Source organism: Xenia sp. Carnegie-2017, unplaced genomic scaffold (assembly GCF_021976095.1).
Source record: "Xenia sp. Carnegie-2017 unplaced genomic scaffold, XeniaSp_v1 HiC_scaffold_6, whole genome shotgun sequence".
Lineage (NCBI taxonomy): Eukaryota > Metazoa > Cnidaria > Anthozoa > Malacalcyonacea > Xeniidae > Xenia > Xenia sp. Carnegie-2017.
In genome coordinates, this window is record NW_025813526.1 from 20,707,190 (window position 1) to 20,723,877 (window position 16,688).

A 16,688-nucleotide genomic window follows, 5' to 3' on the forward strand; every position below is an offset into this window, starting at 1 on the left:
TTAGCCAATCAAAGATTTTAAAAGCAAACTATAAACCAAGTCATCGTAATCACCTTTTTGGGATTAGATGGGATAAAGGCCTCCCTCTAACCTCTAAGTTAACACTGTCCTCAAACAAATGCTGCAATTAAGAGTCTTGGGAGTGGGGAGCTTACCAAGCTAAAGCATGTAGGCCCACAATCTGAAAGGCCCGCTTTTCGTAGTTATTGTAAAGAAAAATCCGACATTATAAGTGATAAAATTATGCTTTTGGTTAAAATCCATTTAAAGATTTTATTTATTGACATGTCACCAAGAAGGATAAATTTATCATGACAATATCACGACATCCTCACAATTTTGACAGAAGCACTGCTATTTAAGACACTAAATTTACCTCAGTAATGCTGTAATTACTTTGAAAGTCGTCCTTACTAAACTAGGTGAAATTTTCTTACAAAGAAATTATAAAATTAACTCCAAGGATTTTAGCAATAGCTTTGTTTAAGTAAACAATAAAAATAATGGTTTTCCTGTCGTAACTAACTTTAAGAATTATGGAAAATCACACTTCAGAAACACTGGTAATCGTTATTGACGAACTCCGGATTTAGAAATTTTGGGCATGACTTTATAGACCTCGCTAGAAAGGCTCACGCGTTTGGCGTTAGAAAATATGATCCCCAGAAGTTCATGTCTTTCTTCATGTCTAACTACGACATAGCATGGAAAGGATTTCCGCCTTCGTCGAGCAAAATAATGTCCGCATCCTGATGTTTTGGTCCCGTACACCCATGTCAATACTGAAAATTAATAATAGTTAAATGTGTACAACATTTATGAGTTGATTGAGTTGAACTGAAATTGAATTTGCAATAAAATTTCTAAATCAAACCCTGTCGTATATATTTCAATTATAGCTAAAATATAAAATATGGCCATCACATTTTATCGTCTCGCTGTTATGAACAGAATTCAATATTTTACAATAAAAACAGCAGGTGATTAAAATCAAGCATTTATTGAACATTCCAATTTCTTTATTATCAAGAAAAAGCAATGACATCATGTAGATGGTTGCATCTTCTTTAATCTTTCTAAAATTGTTAAGGTATGTTTATTATAAAGTTCACCTTTCATAGTGTCATAGTTTGTTTTATGTCTAGAATTTCGTTGTATTCTGTCATAAAAACTGAATGTCATTTTCGTGGTGGAATTCTCACTTCAAATGTTTTATATTGATACGTCTGTTGATTTTAGTGGGATTTTCCCAATAACACATTGGATAATTTATCATTTTAAAATACTGACATTTCTTACATTGTCAACAACAATTAATTTCACTAGTCTTTTCAAATATCATTGGTACGGCAGGGCTAAAAATCAACAAGATGAATCAAAGTTATGACACGTCACAGGATTTCAGTTATGCATATCATTATGTGCAATAATTTTAATTTTATCTAACATGGCATTTATCAAGAATAAATTTTTTCCTCATTCATAAAGTCATCTATCTATTTATCTTATTCCTAACACAGATGATGACATAAAACGTTTGGCTAGATATGTCTTTAGAAATTGCGCCTACTTAAAGTGAAAAGCTCACTTTTTCACGTGATGGTACACGTGATTTTTTTCTGGCTTATATTTGTTCCACTTGTTGTAAGATAGACTATTTAAATTATTTTTTTGTGTCAAAAGTTCACAAAATGACAAACTTTGCATTATTAACTGTCAATTAACTATAAATTAGTGCCACGTATGTTTTACATGGATAAATTTTTTCTTCATGGTGGGATTTTCAAACACAGATAAATTTTTGATACATTACACGTGGAAAATACGACTTTCTCACGTCAATACCAATTTACTCTAATCGTCATTTCAAATTACATTAATACAGCAAAGTTTATTAAATTAATGTAATGAGTGAAAATAATGACACGTCAAAGAATGTTAGCTGTGCATGTCATTATGTGCAATAACTTTATTTTACTTTTTTAACATGACTTTTATCATAATGTGAACATTTTATACAATATAGAACTAGAATATTCACATCGAAAGAGAGTATGAAGTTTATTATCTAGATGTTTACATTTCGCAAATTTTGCGTTAGATATCTATGGAACAATTATTGCTAAATTTGCATGATCACTATTTTTGTTCTTTTTGTGTCTTTGTTGAAAGGCATTTTGATATGAATAACATATGCTGATATTGATTGACTTTTTAGACAATTACAAATCAAGTTTAGATAATTTAACGTTGGAAAACACTGAACTTTCCAGCATCATCGCTAGCAATGCGATGTAATCAGTCAAATATTCCGATGGTTCAATTCAAATATTATTCATACAACAGGTCTGAAAATTCATCAGGTGTGTCAAAATAATGACACGTCACAGAATTTCAGTTATGCATATCATAAATGCGGAATGATTTTAATTTTATCTAATATGGCTTTTATCAAGAAATTTTTTCCTCATTCACAAAGTCATCTATCTATTTATCTTATTCCTAACATAGATGATGACATAAAACGTTTTGCTAGATATGTCTTTAGAAATTGCGCCTACTTAGATGAAAAGATCACTTTTCACGTGATAATACACGTGAATTTTTTCTGGTCTATAATTGTTAAACTTGTTGTAAGATAGACTATTTAAAATATTTTTTGCGTCCAAAGTTCACAAAATGACAAAACTTTGCATTATTAACTGTCAAGTCCAAACGCTATCAATTTTAAAGTATCTCAGATTACTGAGATGTGACAAATTAATCAAAATAGAGACTTCCAGATTAATTACTTTGAAATTCAATTTTAAATAAAGACTGCCCCTAAAATCTTGAGCCCCCAACTTTTACTTGCTTCCTGCCCGTAATCAGATTATTTGTTTATCCGGATCAAAGTTTACAAAATGACAAAACTTCATTGACCACGTTTCAAAGTTGGAACGCTGTCAATTTAAGAGAAGCTCTTTATCGATTTTCTTAACTCTTCAATTATAGATCTTTAATTTTTGAGCTATCTTACCTGTAAAGGCTGGCTACCACGTTTCTTTATAATTATTTCAGTTAGTTTGCGTGTATGTCAGGATGTTCAATAATTGAAATAAATGATAGTAAACTGTGAAAGGTTTGTCGGCATAAAGCTTTTAAGTCAAAACTTCTTTGTGTTTACTTCAGAAATAGCTAAAATAAGAAATTTCCATTTCATATTCTATTGGATATGACCAGAATTTAATATTTTACAATAAAAACAGCAGGTGATTAAAATCAAGCATTTATTTAACATTCCGATCTCTTTATTATCAAGCAAAGCAAACACATCATATAGTTGGGTGCGTCGTTTTTAATCTTTCTGAATTTGCGAAGGTATGTTGATTTTAAAGTTTACTCGCTTTATGTAATGGTGTTTTAACATTCTGATTTAATGTTTTGTGTCCATGTATCAATTTTTTCCTTTTGATGTCACGAACATTTAGTTAAATATAACTTATAAATTAGTGCCACGTATGTTTTGTATGGATAAACTTTCTTCATTTTGGTGGGATTTTCAAACACAGATAAATTTTGATACATTACACATGGAAAATACGACTTTTCTCACATCAATACCAATTTACCCTAATCGTTTATTTCAAATTATATTAAACAGCAAAGTTAATAAATTAATGTGTTGAGTCAAAATAATCACACGTAAAGAATGTTAGCTGTGCATGTCATTATGTGAATAATTTTACTTTTTCTAACATGGCTTTTATCATAACGTGTAAAACATTTTATACAAAATAGGAGCAGAATATTTATATCGAAAGAGAGTATGAAGTTTATTATCTAGATGTTTACATTTCGCAAGTTTTGTTAGATATCTATGGAACAATTTTTGCTACAAATTTGCATGATCACAATTTTTGCGTTTTTGTGTCTTTGTTGAAAGGCATTTTTGATATGAATAACATTTGTTAATATTGATTGATGTTTTAAAAATACAAATAAATTTGAGATAATTTAACGTTGGAAAACACTGAATTTTCCAACATCATCGCTAGCAATACGATGTAATTACTCAAATATTCCGATGGTTCATTTCAAATATTATTCATACAACAGGTCTGAAAAATCAACAGGGTGTGTCAAAATAATGACACGTTACAGAATTTCAGTTATGCATATCATAAATGCGGAATGATTTTAATTTTATCTAACATGACTTTTATCAAGAAATTTGTTCTTCATTCACAAAGTCATCTATCTATTTATCTTATTCCTAACACAGATGATGACTTAAAAACGTTTTGCTAGATATGTCTTTAGAAAGTGCGCGTACTTAGAGTGAAAAGCTCACTTTTTCACGTGATTTTTTTCTGGCATATAATTGTTAAACTTGTAGTAAGATAAACAATTTAAAATATTTGTTTGCGTCAAAAGTTCACAAAATGACAAAACTTTGCATTATTAACTGTCAAGTCCAAACGCTATCAATTTTAAAGTATCTCTGATTACTGAGATTTGACATAATTAATCAAAACTAGAGACTTCCAGATTCATTTCTGTGAAATTCTATTTTTAAATAAAGACTGCCCCTAAAAACTTAAGCCCCCAACTTTTACTTGTTTCCCTGCCCTTAGATTATTTGTTTATCCGGATCAAAGTTTACAAAATCACAAAACTTCATTGACCACGTTTCAAAGTTGGAACGCTGACAATTTAAAAGAAGCTCTGTTTATTAATTTTCTTAACTTCTTGAATTATAGATCTTTAATTTTAAGGTGTCTTACTTTTAAAGGCTGGCTGCCCTGTCTTCCATTGTTATTAATTCAGTTAGTTTGCATGTAATCCAGGATGTTAAATTGAAAAAATAATAGTAAACTGTGAAAGGTTTATTGGCATAAAGCTTACAAGTCAAAACATCTTTGTTTTTACTTCAGTAATAGTTAAAATAAAAAATTTGCATTCATATTCTATTGGGTATTAACAGAATTCAATATTTTACATTAAAAACAGCAGGTGATTAAAATCAAGCATTTATTGAACATTCCGATTTCTTTATTATCAAGCAAAAGCAAAGACATCATGTAGTTGGTTGCATCGTTTTTAATCTTTCTGAATTTGAAGGTATGTTTATTTTAAAGTTTACTATCGTTTACCTAATGGTGCATTTTAACTTTCTGATTTAATGTTTTGTGTACATGTATCAATAATTTTGTTTTGATGTCACGAATATTGTAGTTAAATATAACTTATAAATTACTTCCGCGCTATGTATGTTTTATATGGATAACATTTCTTAAGTTTTGTGGGATTTTCAAACACAGATAACTTTTGAATGATTTACACTGTGAAACTACCGAACTTTTTCCACATTAATACCAATTAAACAAGATATATTTACAGCATTAGTGTTTAGTGCAAATGTTATCGATGTATTTTTGCTTTATATAACTATGGAATGATCAATTGTTAAAGATTTTCATGACAATTTTATGTGCACACTGCATAGAAATTTCAATTCAACCGAAGATGAATTTCATTCAACAACTATAGTTAATCACTCTGCTGTATTTTTCGGAAACAACTTATACAGTTATTCAAATTGAATAATAACTATCGTTCTTATCTGTTTAAATAACACGTCGACGCTTGCTGGTAAAATTATAAAAGAGTATAATTAAAACTAACAACTTCCTCTCGTTATGTGTACAAAATATATTTATCCTAACACGGTTTTTTAAACACATGAAAAACATGTGACTTGGACGAGATTTGAACTCGCACCTTCGGGATACTTGTCCGCCGCTCTACCTGTTGAACTACTAAGCACAGAGGGATTGGAGACGAGTCAAATCTCTTTAAACTGCGTATGGACCGTTTACTGGATGGCACCGTGTTTTGACTTTATTTCAAAGCCATCATCAGAGAATATATATAATATATTAATCCTAACACGGTTTTAATATGAAATAAGAGTATATTTGAAACTAACAACTTGCACTCCTTATTTCTACAAGACCATGTGCTCTCTAAAATATGTATCAATTTACATATATGAATGACGTAATAAATGAACTATATATATATCTTTTAACTATTGAATATCTCTTCAAAACTATCATAATAACATTCCACTTGATGGTTGTGGGAGAATTTCTTAAACTAAATAAATAAACTTTCACTTTAAAGTTACATATTCCTTTTGTTGGACATCTTTATTTTTTGACGAAATCTTTCACGAACAAAATGATGACATATATCATGTGTTAGTCATCATTCATGCTCAGTCGAGATTGAACTCACCACATCTAAGGAAAACCGTTAGCAGCTATGAAAGATAGAGAATACTGGAAAGATGTGGTGAGTTCAATCTCGGCTGAGGCCGCAAGATGATGATGATGACTAAACACATAGATATATGTCATCATTTTGTTCGTGAAAGGATTTCGTCAAAGGAAATAAAAGTGGAATATTGTCCAACCGAAAGGATGATCGCTGACATAATGACAAAGGCATTGCCCAAGGCAACATTTGAAAAGTTTAGAAATCTATTAAATGTTTATTTAGTTTAAAGACGAAATTTCTCCCACAACCATCAAGTGGGAGTGTTAGAATTATGATAGTTTGCGAGAAGAGACATTCAATAGTTAAAAGATATGTATATAGTTCAGTTTATTACGTCATTCAAATATGTAAATTAATACATATTTTAAAGTTTTGTGTTTAGTACAGCTGGGGTGGCTTAGGTTTTTGGCCAACTTTAGCGCACCTTGGTTATCTTCAAAAATAATGATGGGCGTCTTCGTGTTTAATCCCAAATTGCTTAACAACATTCTCAACCAAATCGCTTCTTGCGTTCCTATGGACAATGCAACATATTCCGCCTCAGTAAAAGATTTGGCAACAGTAGCTTACTTCTTACTTGACCAACTCACTGTGTTTCCTCCCAGTTTAAAACGTAATCTCATGTAGATTTTCTCGAATCTAAACCTTCCGCCCAATCGGAATCTGAAAAATTGCTGACGGGTAATTGCTGATGAATATTTTAAGCATCCTATAGCTTGTTGATATGTCTGCACATCAACAAACCTTGTTTTCTTGCACTTCATGAAAATTCTTGCCATTTTTCATCAGTGTGGACATCGGTTTGCACAATTCCATACCAAATCTTGACAATATCTTTCCAATATAATTTCGTTGACTTATTGTTATTGTTTTCGCCTTGCGATCACGATTATTCAGTATTCCCAATAAGAATTAAGAAGTGAAATTCTCCACGATCCTCCATCCTGAATTTTTGGCATAGTGCTTGTTTTTCTGCATTAAGCATCTCGACATCATTGGACACTGGTAATATATCGTCGACGTAAACTCCTAGAATCACAAAATTAATGTGCCCCTTGTCCTTCTTTGCTGATTTAACATATATACATCCGTCTGCATCATTCTTTCGATAGCCAATTGATAATAGGTATTTATTAAGCATATCGTACCAACATCGAGCCGATTGCTTGAGGCCATAAATGCTTTTATTTAATCTGCATACGTGATTAGGTTTCCGTGGATCAACGAATTCATTTGGTTGCAACATATAAATTTCGTAATCTATATTGCCGTTTAGAAACGCTGTTTTGACATCCATCTGGCGGATTTCAAGATTCTTAGCATTTCCCATAGATAGCAGAGATCTAATTGACGTGTATTTGGCCACAGGAGAAAATACTTCTTCGTAATCTGTTCCTTTCGATTGTGAGTACCCTTTGCAACCAGTCTGGCTTTACATCTGTCAACGAATCCATTTTCATTCCTCTTACCTTGAAAACCCATTTGGAACCGATAATGTTCTTCTCTTTGATGGTGCATTCAATTCCCAAGATTTATTCTCCATAAGAGATGAGTATTCTTCTGTCATGGCATTCTTCCATAATTCTGCATGCTTTCCATTCAGTGCTTCATTAACGCTTTTAGGATCATCTATGTCTGAAATCAGTGATTCAGCAACTTGATATGCGTCTACACGAAATCAATGAAATTGATTCTTTCTCTTGTTTGTCTTAAATTCCGTACATCTTCCATAAATGAATCTTTGTATGTCTTACGAATTGGTTGTTCTACATTTTCTCCCACTTGCTCAGTATCTTCTGCTTGAGCATTGATCATCATTTATAGTCATCCTTTGTTGAAACTGTGTCGCTTGCTCTTCTGGATCAGTTGTATCAGCATTTTCGTTGGTTCCTTCATTCTGTTTTTCTTCTGATATTACATCTTCTTCGTCCATATGAACGACGGTATCGCTTAACATATCGACATTCCTCTGCTGTGATTGTTCAACAAAGGAAATTTGTTTTCAAATAATACTACGTCTCTACTGATTGCAAAACGGTTTCGGTTTAAGTCGAGTACCTTGTATCCCTTAGTGCCCGAGGGATATCCGACGAAGATTGCTTCGTTTGATTTTTGATCAAGCTTCTGACGATTACAGCTTGGGACGTGTACAAAACATTTGCATCCAAACACCTTTAGGTTTAAAAGGTCATGCTTCTCTTCAAATAAGCATTCAAATTGTGTTTTAAGCTTTAATGTAGCTGTGGCACTTCGATTATGAAGATAAATAGCAGTATTACAAGCTTCCGCCCAAAAGTTCAATGGCAATGCAGCAGTGTATATCATTGACCTGACAGATTCCAGCGTTGTACGGTTGAGACGCTCTGCCACTCCGTTCTGTTCTGGGCAATATGTGCTTGTGAATTCTTATTTATTCCTTCGTTAGCGCAATAATTGATGAAATCGTTTGATGTGTGTTTCCACCATTCTCACTGCTTGAGATCTTCACATGTCGTTTGTTTGAACTCTGGTTTTTCATATTATTAACAAATTCTTTAAACTTTGCGAGTACTTCACTCTTGCGCTTGATGAAATATGCAACTGCAAATCGTGAATAGTCGTCAATAAATGTTGCCATATATAGACTGCCTCCCTTCGATTCAATTTGCATGGGGCCACATACATCACTGTGGACAACTTCATATACTTTAGTATCTGTGTTGACTTGCTTGAGGAGAAGGATTTCTGTGCATATTTCCGCCGATGCATCCTTCACAATTGTTTGCAGCTTTCTCGTTTCTTCCATTATCCATTCCTTTCACCATATTTTTCTTTGATACAATACAATCATTTCTATCAAATTGGACTTTGGTTTCCATGGCAATCATTGCTGGTACGGAGAGTAGTTTTTTGCATGCTTTGGCACATACAACACTTTGTGCAACTCAACATGGTATAATAACTTTACCAGACCTTCACCAAGAGCATGTATCACAGTGTTGTCTCCTAAATATATTTTGGTTGGTGTTTGATATTCAACATAGTACACAAACAAATCCTTGTTGTGAGTCATATGCTTTGTTGCAGTGGAATCGATGAACCATTCATCAGAGGGTTTAATATTATGAATAAGAGCAACATCACTGCCTTCAATAACACATGAACTTCCTTCTTTCTTATTGGAACGGACAATTTCTTGCTATGTGTAGCACCTGGCGACATCTGAAACAGGTAGCATTTCCTCCCTTATTGAAACCACACCTTCTTTCATCTCTTCCCATGTTCCATCCTGATTTGCGGTGTTGTGAAATTTGTCCTCTAGGCCTTTCATTGACTTTTTGAAAGTCATGCCTTTTTCCTTGATTTTAGTTTCCCTTTTTTTCATGTATAATGTATTGTCTTCTTTCTTATCTTCTTTTTTCTCCTTACGTTTAAGATATTCCTCAATCAACGATCCTTTTATATTATCCCAATCCATATCTTCCACTTTTCTGGCGTTTAAATTAGTGACGAACTTCTCATACGACTCTGGTTGTCTACCTAATAGCACCATTGCGAATTTCTTTGACGGAATTTCCACATTCATTTCACGCAGTTGTTCTGCAAATGTGGTCATATATGCGATATGCTTCAGCAACTCTCCCCTTCTTCCATGCTCGCAGCGTAAAATTTCCGATTCAGTCTTACTATTTGTGTGACCGAGATAAATTCAAATTGAGGTTTTAAATTTTTTCATGCGATGAGCGGATCTGTGGTTCCAGAAATATTTATTTGTAAATGTTTTTCTAGATTTAGAGCTATAAGGAGTAGGCCTTATCCGACCTCAATTGAAATGCATTCTTCGTAAAATGTCTTTCTATTTTTCCTTTGGACCTTCTTTACTAATTTTTTGTTCTTTTGATATATTTAAATGTCTTTCGATGTCAAAGTGTATGTCTAATGGAAATAAAGCTAAAATAAAATTTTATGAAAAGGAGGCTTGAAGCCCCCAAAATTTCCCGTATGACATCGATTGTTGAAATCAACGCCCCAATATTGAGCAAAAGGTCTACTCAAGTAAACTCCCGCGTTGAGGGACGAAAACCTTTCTCCGCCTGGTCTATTTTTCTATGCGCAGTCGTTACATAAGTTTTAAACTTATGTAAACTAAAACTTATAAACTAAAATTGCTTCACTTTTCTTGACGACACGGTAAAATGACCATGGAGGCATACAAGTTATAACTTTTTATGAAGGATTTCAAAAACTTGTCTAACTTCCACAGAAACGCCTAAATGCAGGAAAACTTTAAACACAAATATTCAAAGGGTTGTTTTTAGCTACAACCTTCAGTAAACATTTTCATATAAAACTGAAAATTTACAAACTAATAATATTCAACAAATTTCAGTTTTCCATAAATTATGGTTAATAAACTATATCCATGTTCATCTTAATCCTTTTATAATCCGTAGATGGAGTCAAGAGAAGAAAGAAATAACTACTACATTCAGAAAATACTTTCAGATGTTGTTACGAAGAAACTTGTTGATTTATTTATCCAAGAGTGGAGCATTAATCACGGAGTATGGGATAATACAAAAGTTAGTGGTCAGAAGTTGGTCAACATTGAAAAACCAAAAAAGAAACCTTTAGACAAACATATTTTGTCAAAATTTCAAGATGGTGACACCAGTGAGTGGGATTGTACGACACTGTTTGCAGCGATATTGTATTCCAAATCAATTGGAACAAAACTTGGAACAACAACTAGATCTGCAGTTGATGCACTTCGTATTGTAAGAAACAAATTCACCCATGATAATCCAGGAAGAGTATCTGATACCGAATTTGACAAAATGCTTTGTGATATTGAAAAGTCATTTAAAGATCTAGCATTTTCATTCACTGAAATTAATGAAATTAAATGTCAACGAAACAGATTTAATTCTTTTCAAGTACTTCCTTGCAAATCAAATCACGATGTCGTTAAACGTACAGAATTACTTAATCAAATCACAGCAGATCTCAACAACTTGCGCAGTTCTAACAATAATGAACTAACATATTACTATATTTCTGGTAATCCTGGCAGTGGTAAATCACAATTAGCCAGACAAATTTACGAAGAAATGTATAATTCGTTTGACTGGGAAAATCAAACGACATTTGTGATGACACTCGAAGGAAAAGATGCTGACTCTCTTTGACAACTTATGCTGAACTTTATCAACGATTAAGCAATGATAAAACTGTCATTGAAAATATTTTAAAAGAAGCAAAAGCAGCGAAGACAAATCAAAGATTTTCAATTATTGCTGACACAACAACTGAAATCTTGGCAAACATGGTGGATTGTTGTAGATAACGTGGTTGAACTTCATAAAATTTATCCATTATTACCTCAAGTTGATGATCATAGTTGGAAAAATGGACAAATTATAGTAACTGTCCAAAATACAGATGCTATACCACCAGATGGAAATCTAAATAAACACATTTCAGTTAGTCATGGTATGAACAATGAAGAATGTCGACAACTTCTCTCTGTCTTTTATGATATTCATAATGAAGATGAAAAATATTTAAAGGATTTATCAGAAAAATTAAATCGTCAACCGTTGTTCCTGGCATATGCTGCTTCCTACGTAGGTAGAGTTAAAAGTGCAAATCCGACATTCACGTGGGAGCAATATTTTGATAAGCTGAATGTTGGAGAGCGACAGAACATGGATGGTAATTTTCAAAAAATAAACACATCTTACTTAGGAATGAAAACTGTTTTTTTAGCAGTACAAAAAAATGCTGAAGATTCAATCTTGTTGGAACATGTTTTTAAACTTTTCTCAATAATATCTTTCGATCCCTTACCACAAGATGTTATATTACCATTTATTAAAAGCATTGATCCACAAAATCTGCAGAAGATGTCTGTCTTCAATTAAAGCATTGTTCTTTATTCCTTCAAACGGAAAACAACGACATCCGCCTGCACAGCGTTGTACACGAAGCCATCATAAATTATTCATCGCAGACCTTTGGCTGTAAACAAAACGAAAATAATTCTAAAAAGTCTGCAGCTGATCTTGCCTGTCAAGTTGCTTGGGCACTAAATCATTTTGAAGACAGAGAAGATGAAATCAAAATAATTCCACATCTAATTAAATTCATAACAAATTCATCATTTCAACATTTCCTAAATAAGTTGATCGATGTAAAATCATTCTTTTTTTCATTAGAAAACAAAAACTTGATGAAAGAAATTGGAAATTTGCCAAATATTTTGTAGATGTTTTGGAAAGATTTTGCAACTATAAACTTGCAACTAAAGTACTTTATGAAATAACAGAAATTCAAACTAAAGTGTTAGGTGTTGATCATATTGATGTTTCATATTCGTACAACGAGCTGGCTGAGTTGCTTTGGAAGAATGGAGAATATGAAAAGCAAAAGATTTTTATGAACGAGCGATGAAATTCAAACAAAAGCATTTGGACCTGACCATGTTAATATTGCGACAACGTACAACAATCTAGGTTCAGTTTACAGAGGTATGGGAGAGTACGAAAAGCAAAAGATTTTTATGAACGAGCGATAGAAATTCAAGTAAAAGCATTTGGACCTGAACATGTTAATATTGCGACAACGTACAACAATCTGGGTTCGGTTTACAGAAAAATGGGAGAGGACAGAAAAGCAGATAGATTTCATGAACGAGCGATAGAAATTGAAACGAAAACATTTGGACCTGACCATGTTAATATTGCGACAAGGTACAACAATCTGGGTTAGGTTTACTTTAATATGGGAAAGTACGAAAAAGCAAAAGATTTTATGAACGAGCGATAGAAATTCAAACTAAAACATTTGGACCTGACCATGTTAATAATGCGACAACGTACAACAATCTGGGTTTGGTTTACAATATTATGGGAAGGTACTATAAAGCAAAAGATTTTTATAAACAAGCGATGAAAATTCAAACAAAAGCATTTGGACCTGACCATGTTAATATTGCGAAAACGTACAACAATCTGGGTTTAGTTTACAATAGTATGGGAAAAACCAAAAAAGCAAAAGATTTTTATGAACGAGCGATAGAAATTCAAACAAAAGCATTTGGACCTGAACATGTTAATATTGCGATAAGATACAACAATCTGGGTTCGGTTTACTTAAATAAGGAGAGTACAAAAAGCAAAAAGTGTTATGAACGAGCGATAGAAATTGAAACAAAAGCATTTGGACCTGACCATGTTAAGATTGCGATAAGGTACAACAATCTGGGTTTGGTTTACCATGAAACGGGAGAGTACGAAAAAGCAAAAGATTTTTATGAACGAGCGATAGAAATTCAAACAAAAGCATTTGGACCTGAACATGTTCATATTGCGACAACGTACAACAATCTGGGTTCGGTTTACAGAAAAATGGGAGAGGACGGAAAAGCAGATTTTTTTCATGACCGAGCCTATGAAATTGACAGAAAAGTAATTGGACCTGACCATATTATTATTATGACATCGTACAACAATAGTGGTTTGATTTACAATGATATGGGAGAGTACAAAAAAGCAAGACTTATGGAACGAGCGATAGAACTTAAAAGCGACGAGGAATGGTAATTAAAGCAAAAACATTTGGACCTGACCATGTTAATACTACGAGAAAGCAAGCACGTTGTAATTTACTATGATAGGAAAAACCCGAAAAGCCAACATAATAAAGTTTATAACGATAGAACTTGAAAGTGAAGCATTTGACCTCTATATTTATCTTTTATTTGCCAACAGCTAAAAGTCTTCCGTGTTTGAGAAACGTTTCACGAGATAAAGGAAGAAAAAAAGGACAAAAGACAATTGTATTTTCGGTTTAGAGCGATAGAAATTGAAAGAAAAGCATAGGTTCAAATAACAACAGTTGTATATTTATGAAAGGTATAACTATATTAATGACAATATTCAAACATTTGTATTTTCAAGTTTTCAACTGTCATTTATTTACTGGAACAGTTTTTATTAAGAAAATTATATGGAACTATCAAAGTATATTAATGAGTTTGGTTTACAATATCTAGCTACTCAGAAGTTGTGAAGTTCCATAAAATGAATGTTGTTGAATCATTTTCTTGTATAATGAGAGTAAATACTGATCTTTCAGCAATCATGATCATGTAACATCCCTTTTTGAAATGGTGAAAAGCCCACAAGATTTGCTTTGCTATATAAGTATGAATACAGTCTTTCCTATATTGATTTTGAAGTGTGATTTTATTGTGTTTTTGTTGTGTCATCTCTATCCTAATCAGAAAATATTTCTGAACTATTGTAAAGATAACAACATCGCAATGAAGACATAATTGAATTCATCTCTTGGCATAAGAAAGGTTAAACTCTTACCTCTTGGTTTATTAAACATTAAAAGTTCCGTACATGCATTAATTTTATGAATGGCTTTGAATATTACCTTTGACATAAAAAACAAGTTGAAGTTACAAAAAGTACAACTTTTGTGCCAAAGAAATTTGATGCGACTTTTTAAGTATGTATGGTATTTTGATTCAATCATTTTTTATCATTTTCGCGCACTATTTTGAACATAAACGACGCAGCATTTATTATAATGAAGTCAGATTAAGATTGTCTATTTCTGTGCCAAGGTATTTATAAACTTCCTTTATATTGTAAGTTCTCATCACCTAACTAAAGGATTGTATCACATTAGCCAAGTCGTTGAAATATATTAGGGATAACAAAGGGCCCAGAATAGAAACCTGTGGGTTTCCTGTGAGACTTTCTTCTTCCTGTGATATAACTCTTCATATTATAAAGCGAATATATAACAAAAGAGAGACGCAAAGGTATAGAAACTGAGGTAGACCCAAAGATGGACAAAAACATAGACAAAAAGGTAACACAAATAAAGGCAAAAAGATATACAAAAAGATACGCAAAAGATTGACAAAAAGACGAAGACTAATGGAAGCAAAAGGTAGACAGAAAAGTAGACGTAAAGACTAAAGTCAGACAAAAACATTACAATGTGCAAGGATTGTCGTTTCATAAAAAGATAAATTACTAATTTTTCATTTGATTTTAGACATTTGGACCAACAAACTGAAAAACAGTTGAACTTGTTTCGGAAGAAAAAGAATGGACGATATTAACCATTGTATCTAGCTAATTTTCAGGCTTTCTGACAAACATCCCCAGTTTCATGTCGACGACGACAAGCACAGAAGCAAGATTGGACATTTCTTACAACTGTGCATGCCGCACACGGCATGAAATTGAAAATATCGACTGCAGTAAGAAAATTAGGATTTTTATAATTTGTTTTTCTTGATAAAGATAAATTCCATGTTTTTATTCCACAAGATTTTCACATTAGAAAGTGTCGAAATTTAGGCGTTTGATAATGGCGTAATTTTATTCATCTGTAAAGAAAATGAAATTGTGTAAAGTTACACTAGCTAATTTAAACACCTGAGATAAACATAACTTTCTCATGAGTTCATTTTGTTGCTGTAAAAATCTTACCATCATAAATCGTTGGTTAAAAGTGACTTGTCTTTCGATCAATTGTCGAGACAAGAATCGTGATCTAAGAAAGACAAATGCTCAGGAAAACGTTTTAAAACAGCCAAAGGCCAATAAACTGCATTTGACTTGGAGACACTGGAGATTGAAACGTCGCTAAAGAACAAAATCTTTTGATTTCCCATTCATAGCTTGCCATGTTAACGGCCTGGTGGACTCAATATATATACGTCTTGTAAAATTACTGTCAAAAACAATGAAGAAGGAAAAAGATATTTACCATCTTAATATTTCCTCAGTTATAAAGCAGTTCAGACGAAGTAGAATATCAATTCGTAAATAGCTCAGCCTCAAGGGAATGGTGAACAAAAGCCAAATACGTTTTCATCGTGGTCAATAATCAATTTCTTTATTTATATAAGTCCTCCATCATGGTGAATTAAAACCACAAACATTTATTCTATGTTTCTCGATCGCATTAACAGAAAAATGTTCACGTCTAAAATAAAGCAAAGAATTAACATTAACAAAAACGAAAACTTTATAAGAAGACGTATATTTAGGTCACGTAGGTCACACATTTTGCATAAAGATATTAATGTCGTTTACATTTCACACTTCAATCAAAGAGAGAGTTCTCTCCTAACACGAATATCAAAAGTCACATTTACCTTAACATGTTATCGAAAAAGTCAAAAATAAATTTTGCTTTCGGCAAATATTCTTCGTGTATGTAGGAAGGTAGAGATTTAAATAACGCATTGACAGTTTGAGTTGATCTTAAAATATGCCCCAAGTAGGGGAAAGCGTGTGTTTTCTGATTGATCAGTTCTTAGGTGTGTACTTAATTCTACATGGTACACAAGT

General features: G+C 32.5%; 3 protein-coding genes across 5 annotated transcripts in view; 2 read left to right on the plus strand and 1 right to left on the minus strand.

Annotated features, from left to right (window-relative positions):
• The window catches only part of LOC124458438, a 52,429-nt gene extending 40,882 nt beyond the window's left edge, over nucleotides 1-11,547 (plus strand). For both annotated transcript variants that reach the window (XM_047008463.1, XM_047008462.1), the window contains exon 2: nucleotides 10,758-11,547. In XM_047008463.1, the coding sequence (XP_046864419.1) occupies nucleotides 10,758-11,492 (735 nt within the window). In that variant the 3' untranslated portion in view covers nucleotides 11,493-11,547. The remainder of the gene's footprint in view (nucleotides 1-10,757) is intronic.
• The window catches only part of LOC124458424 (DNA polymerase zeta catalytic subunit-like), a 61,288-nt gene that overhangs the window by 27,135 nt on the left and 17,465 nt on the right, over nucleotides 1-16,688 (minus strand). Inside the window, 2 exon segments of the mRNA XM_047008436.1 lie at nucleotides 15,822-15,885; nucleotides 16,102-16,320. The gene's annotated coding sequence lies outside the window, so the exon portion shown is untranslated.
• Nucleotides 3,196-16,688, plus strand: part of LOC124458426 — a 60,806-nt gene continuing 47,313 nt past the window's right edge. Inside the window, exons 1-2 of one of the 2 annotated variants that reach the window (XR_006953176.1) lie at nucleotides 3,196-3,360; nucleotides 10,344-10,349. The gene's annotated coding sequence lies outside the window, so the exon portion shown is untranslated. Of the gene's footprint in view, nucleotides 3,361-5,045; nucleotides 5,104-10,343; nucleotides 10,350-16,688 lie in introns of both variants that reach the window. The other variant, XM_047008437.1, reaches the window with a different exon arrangement.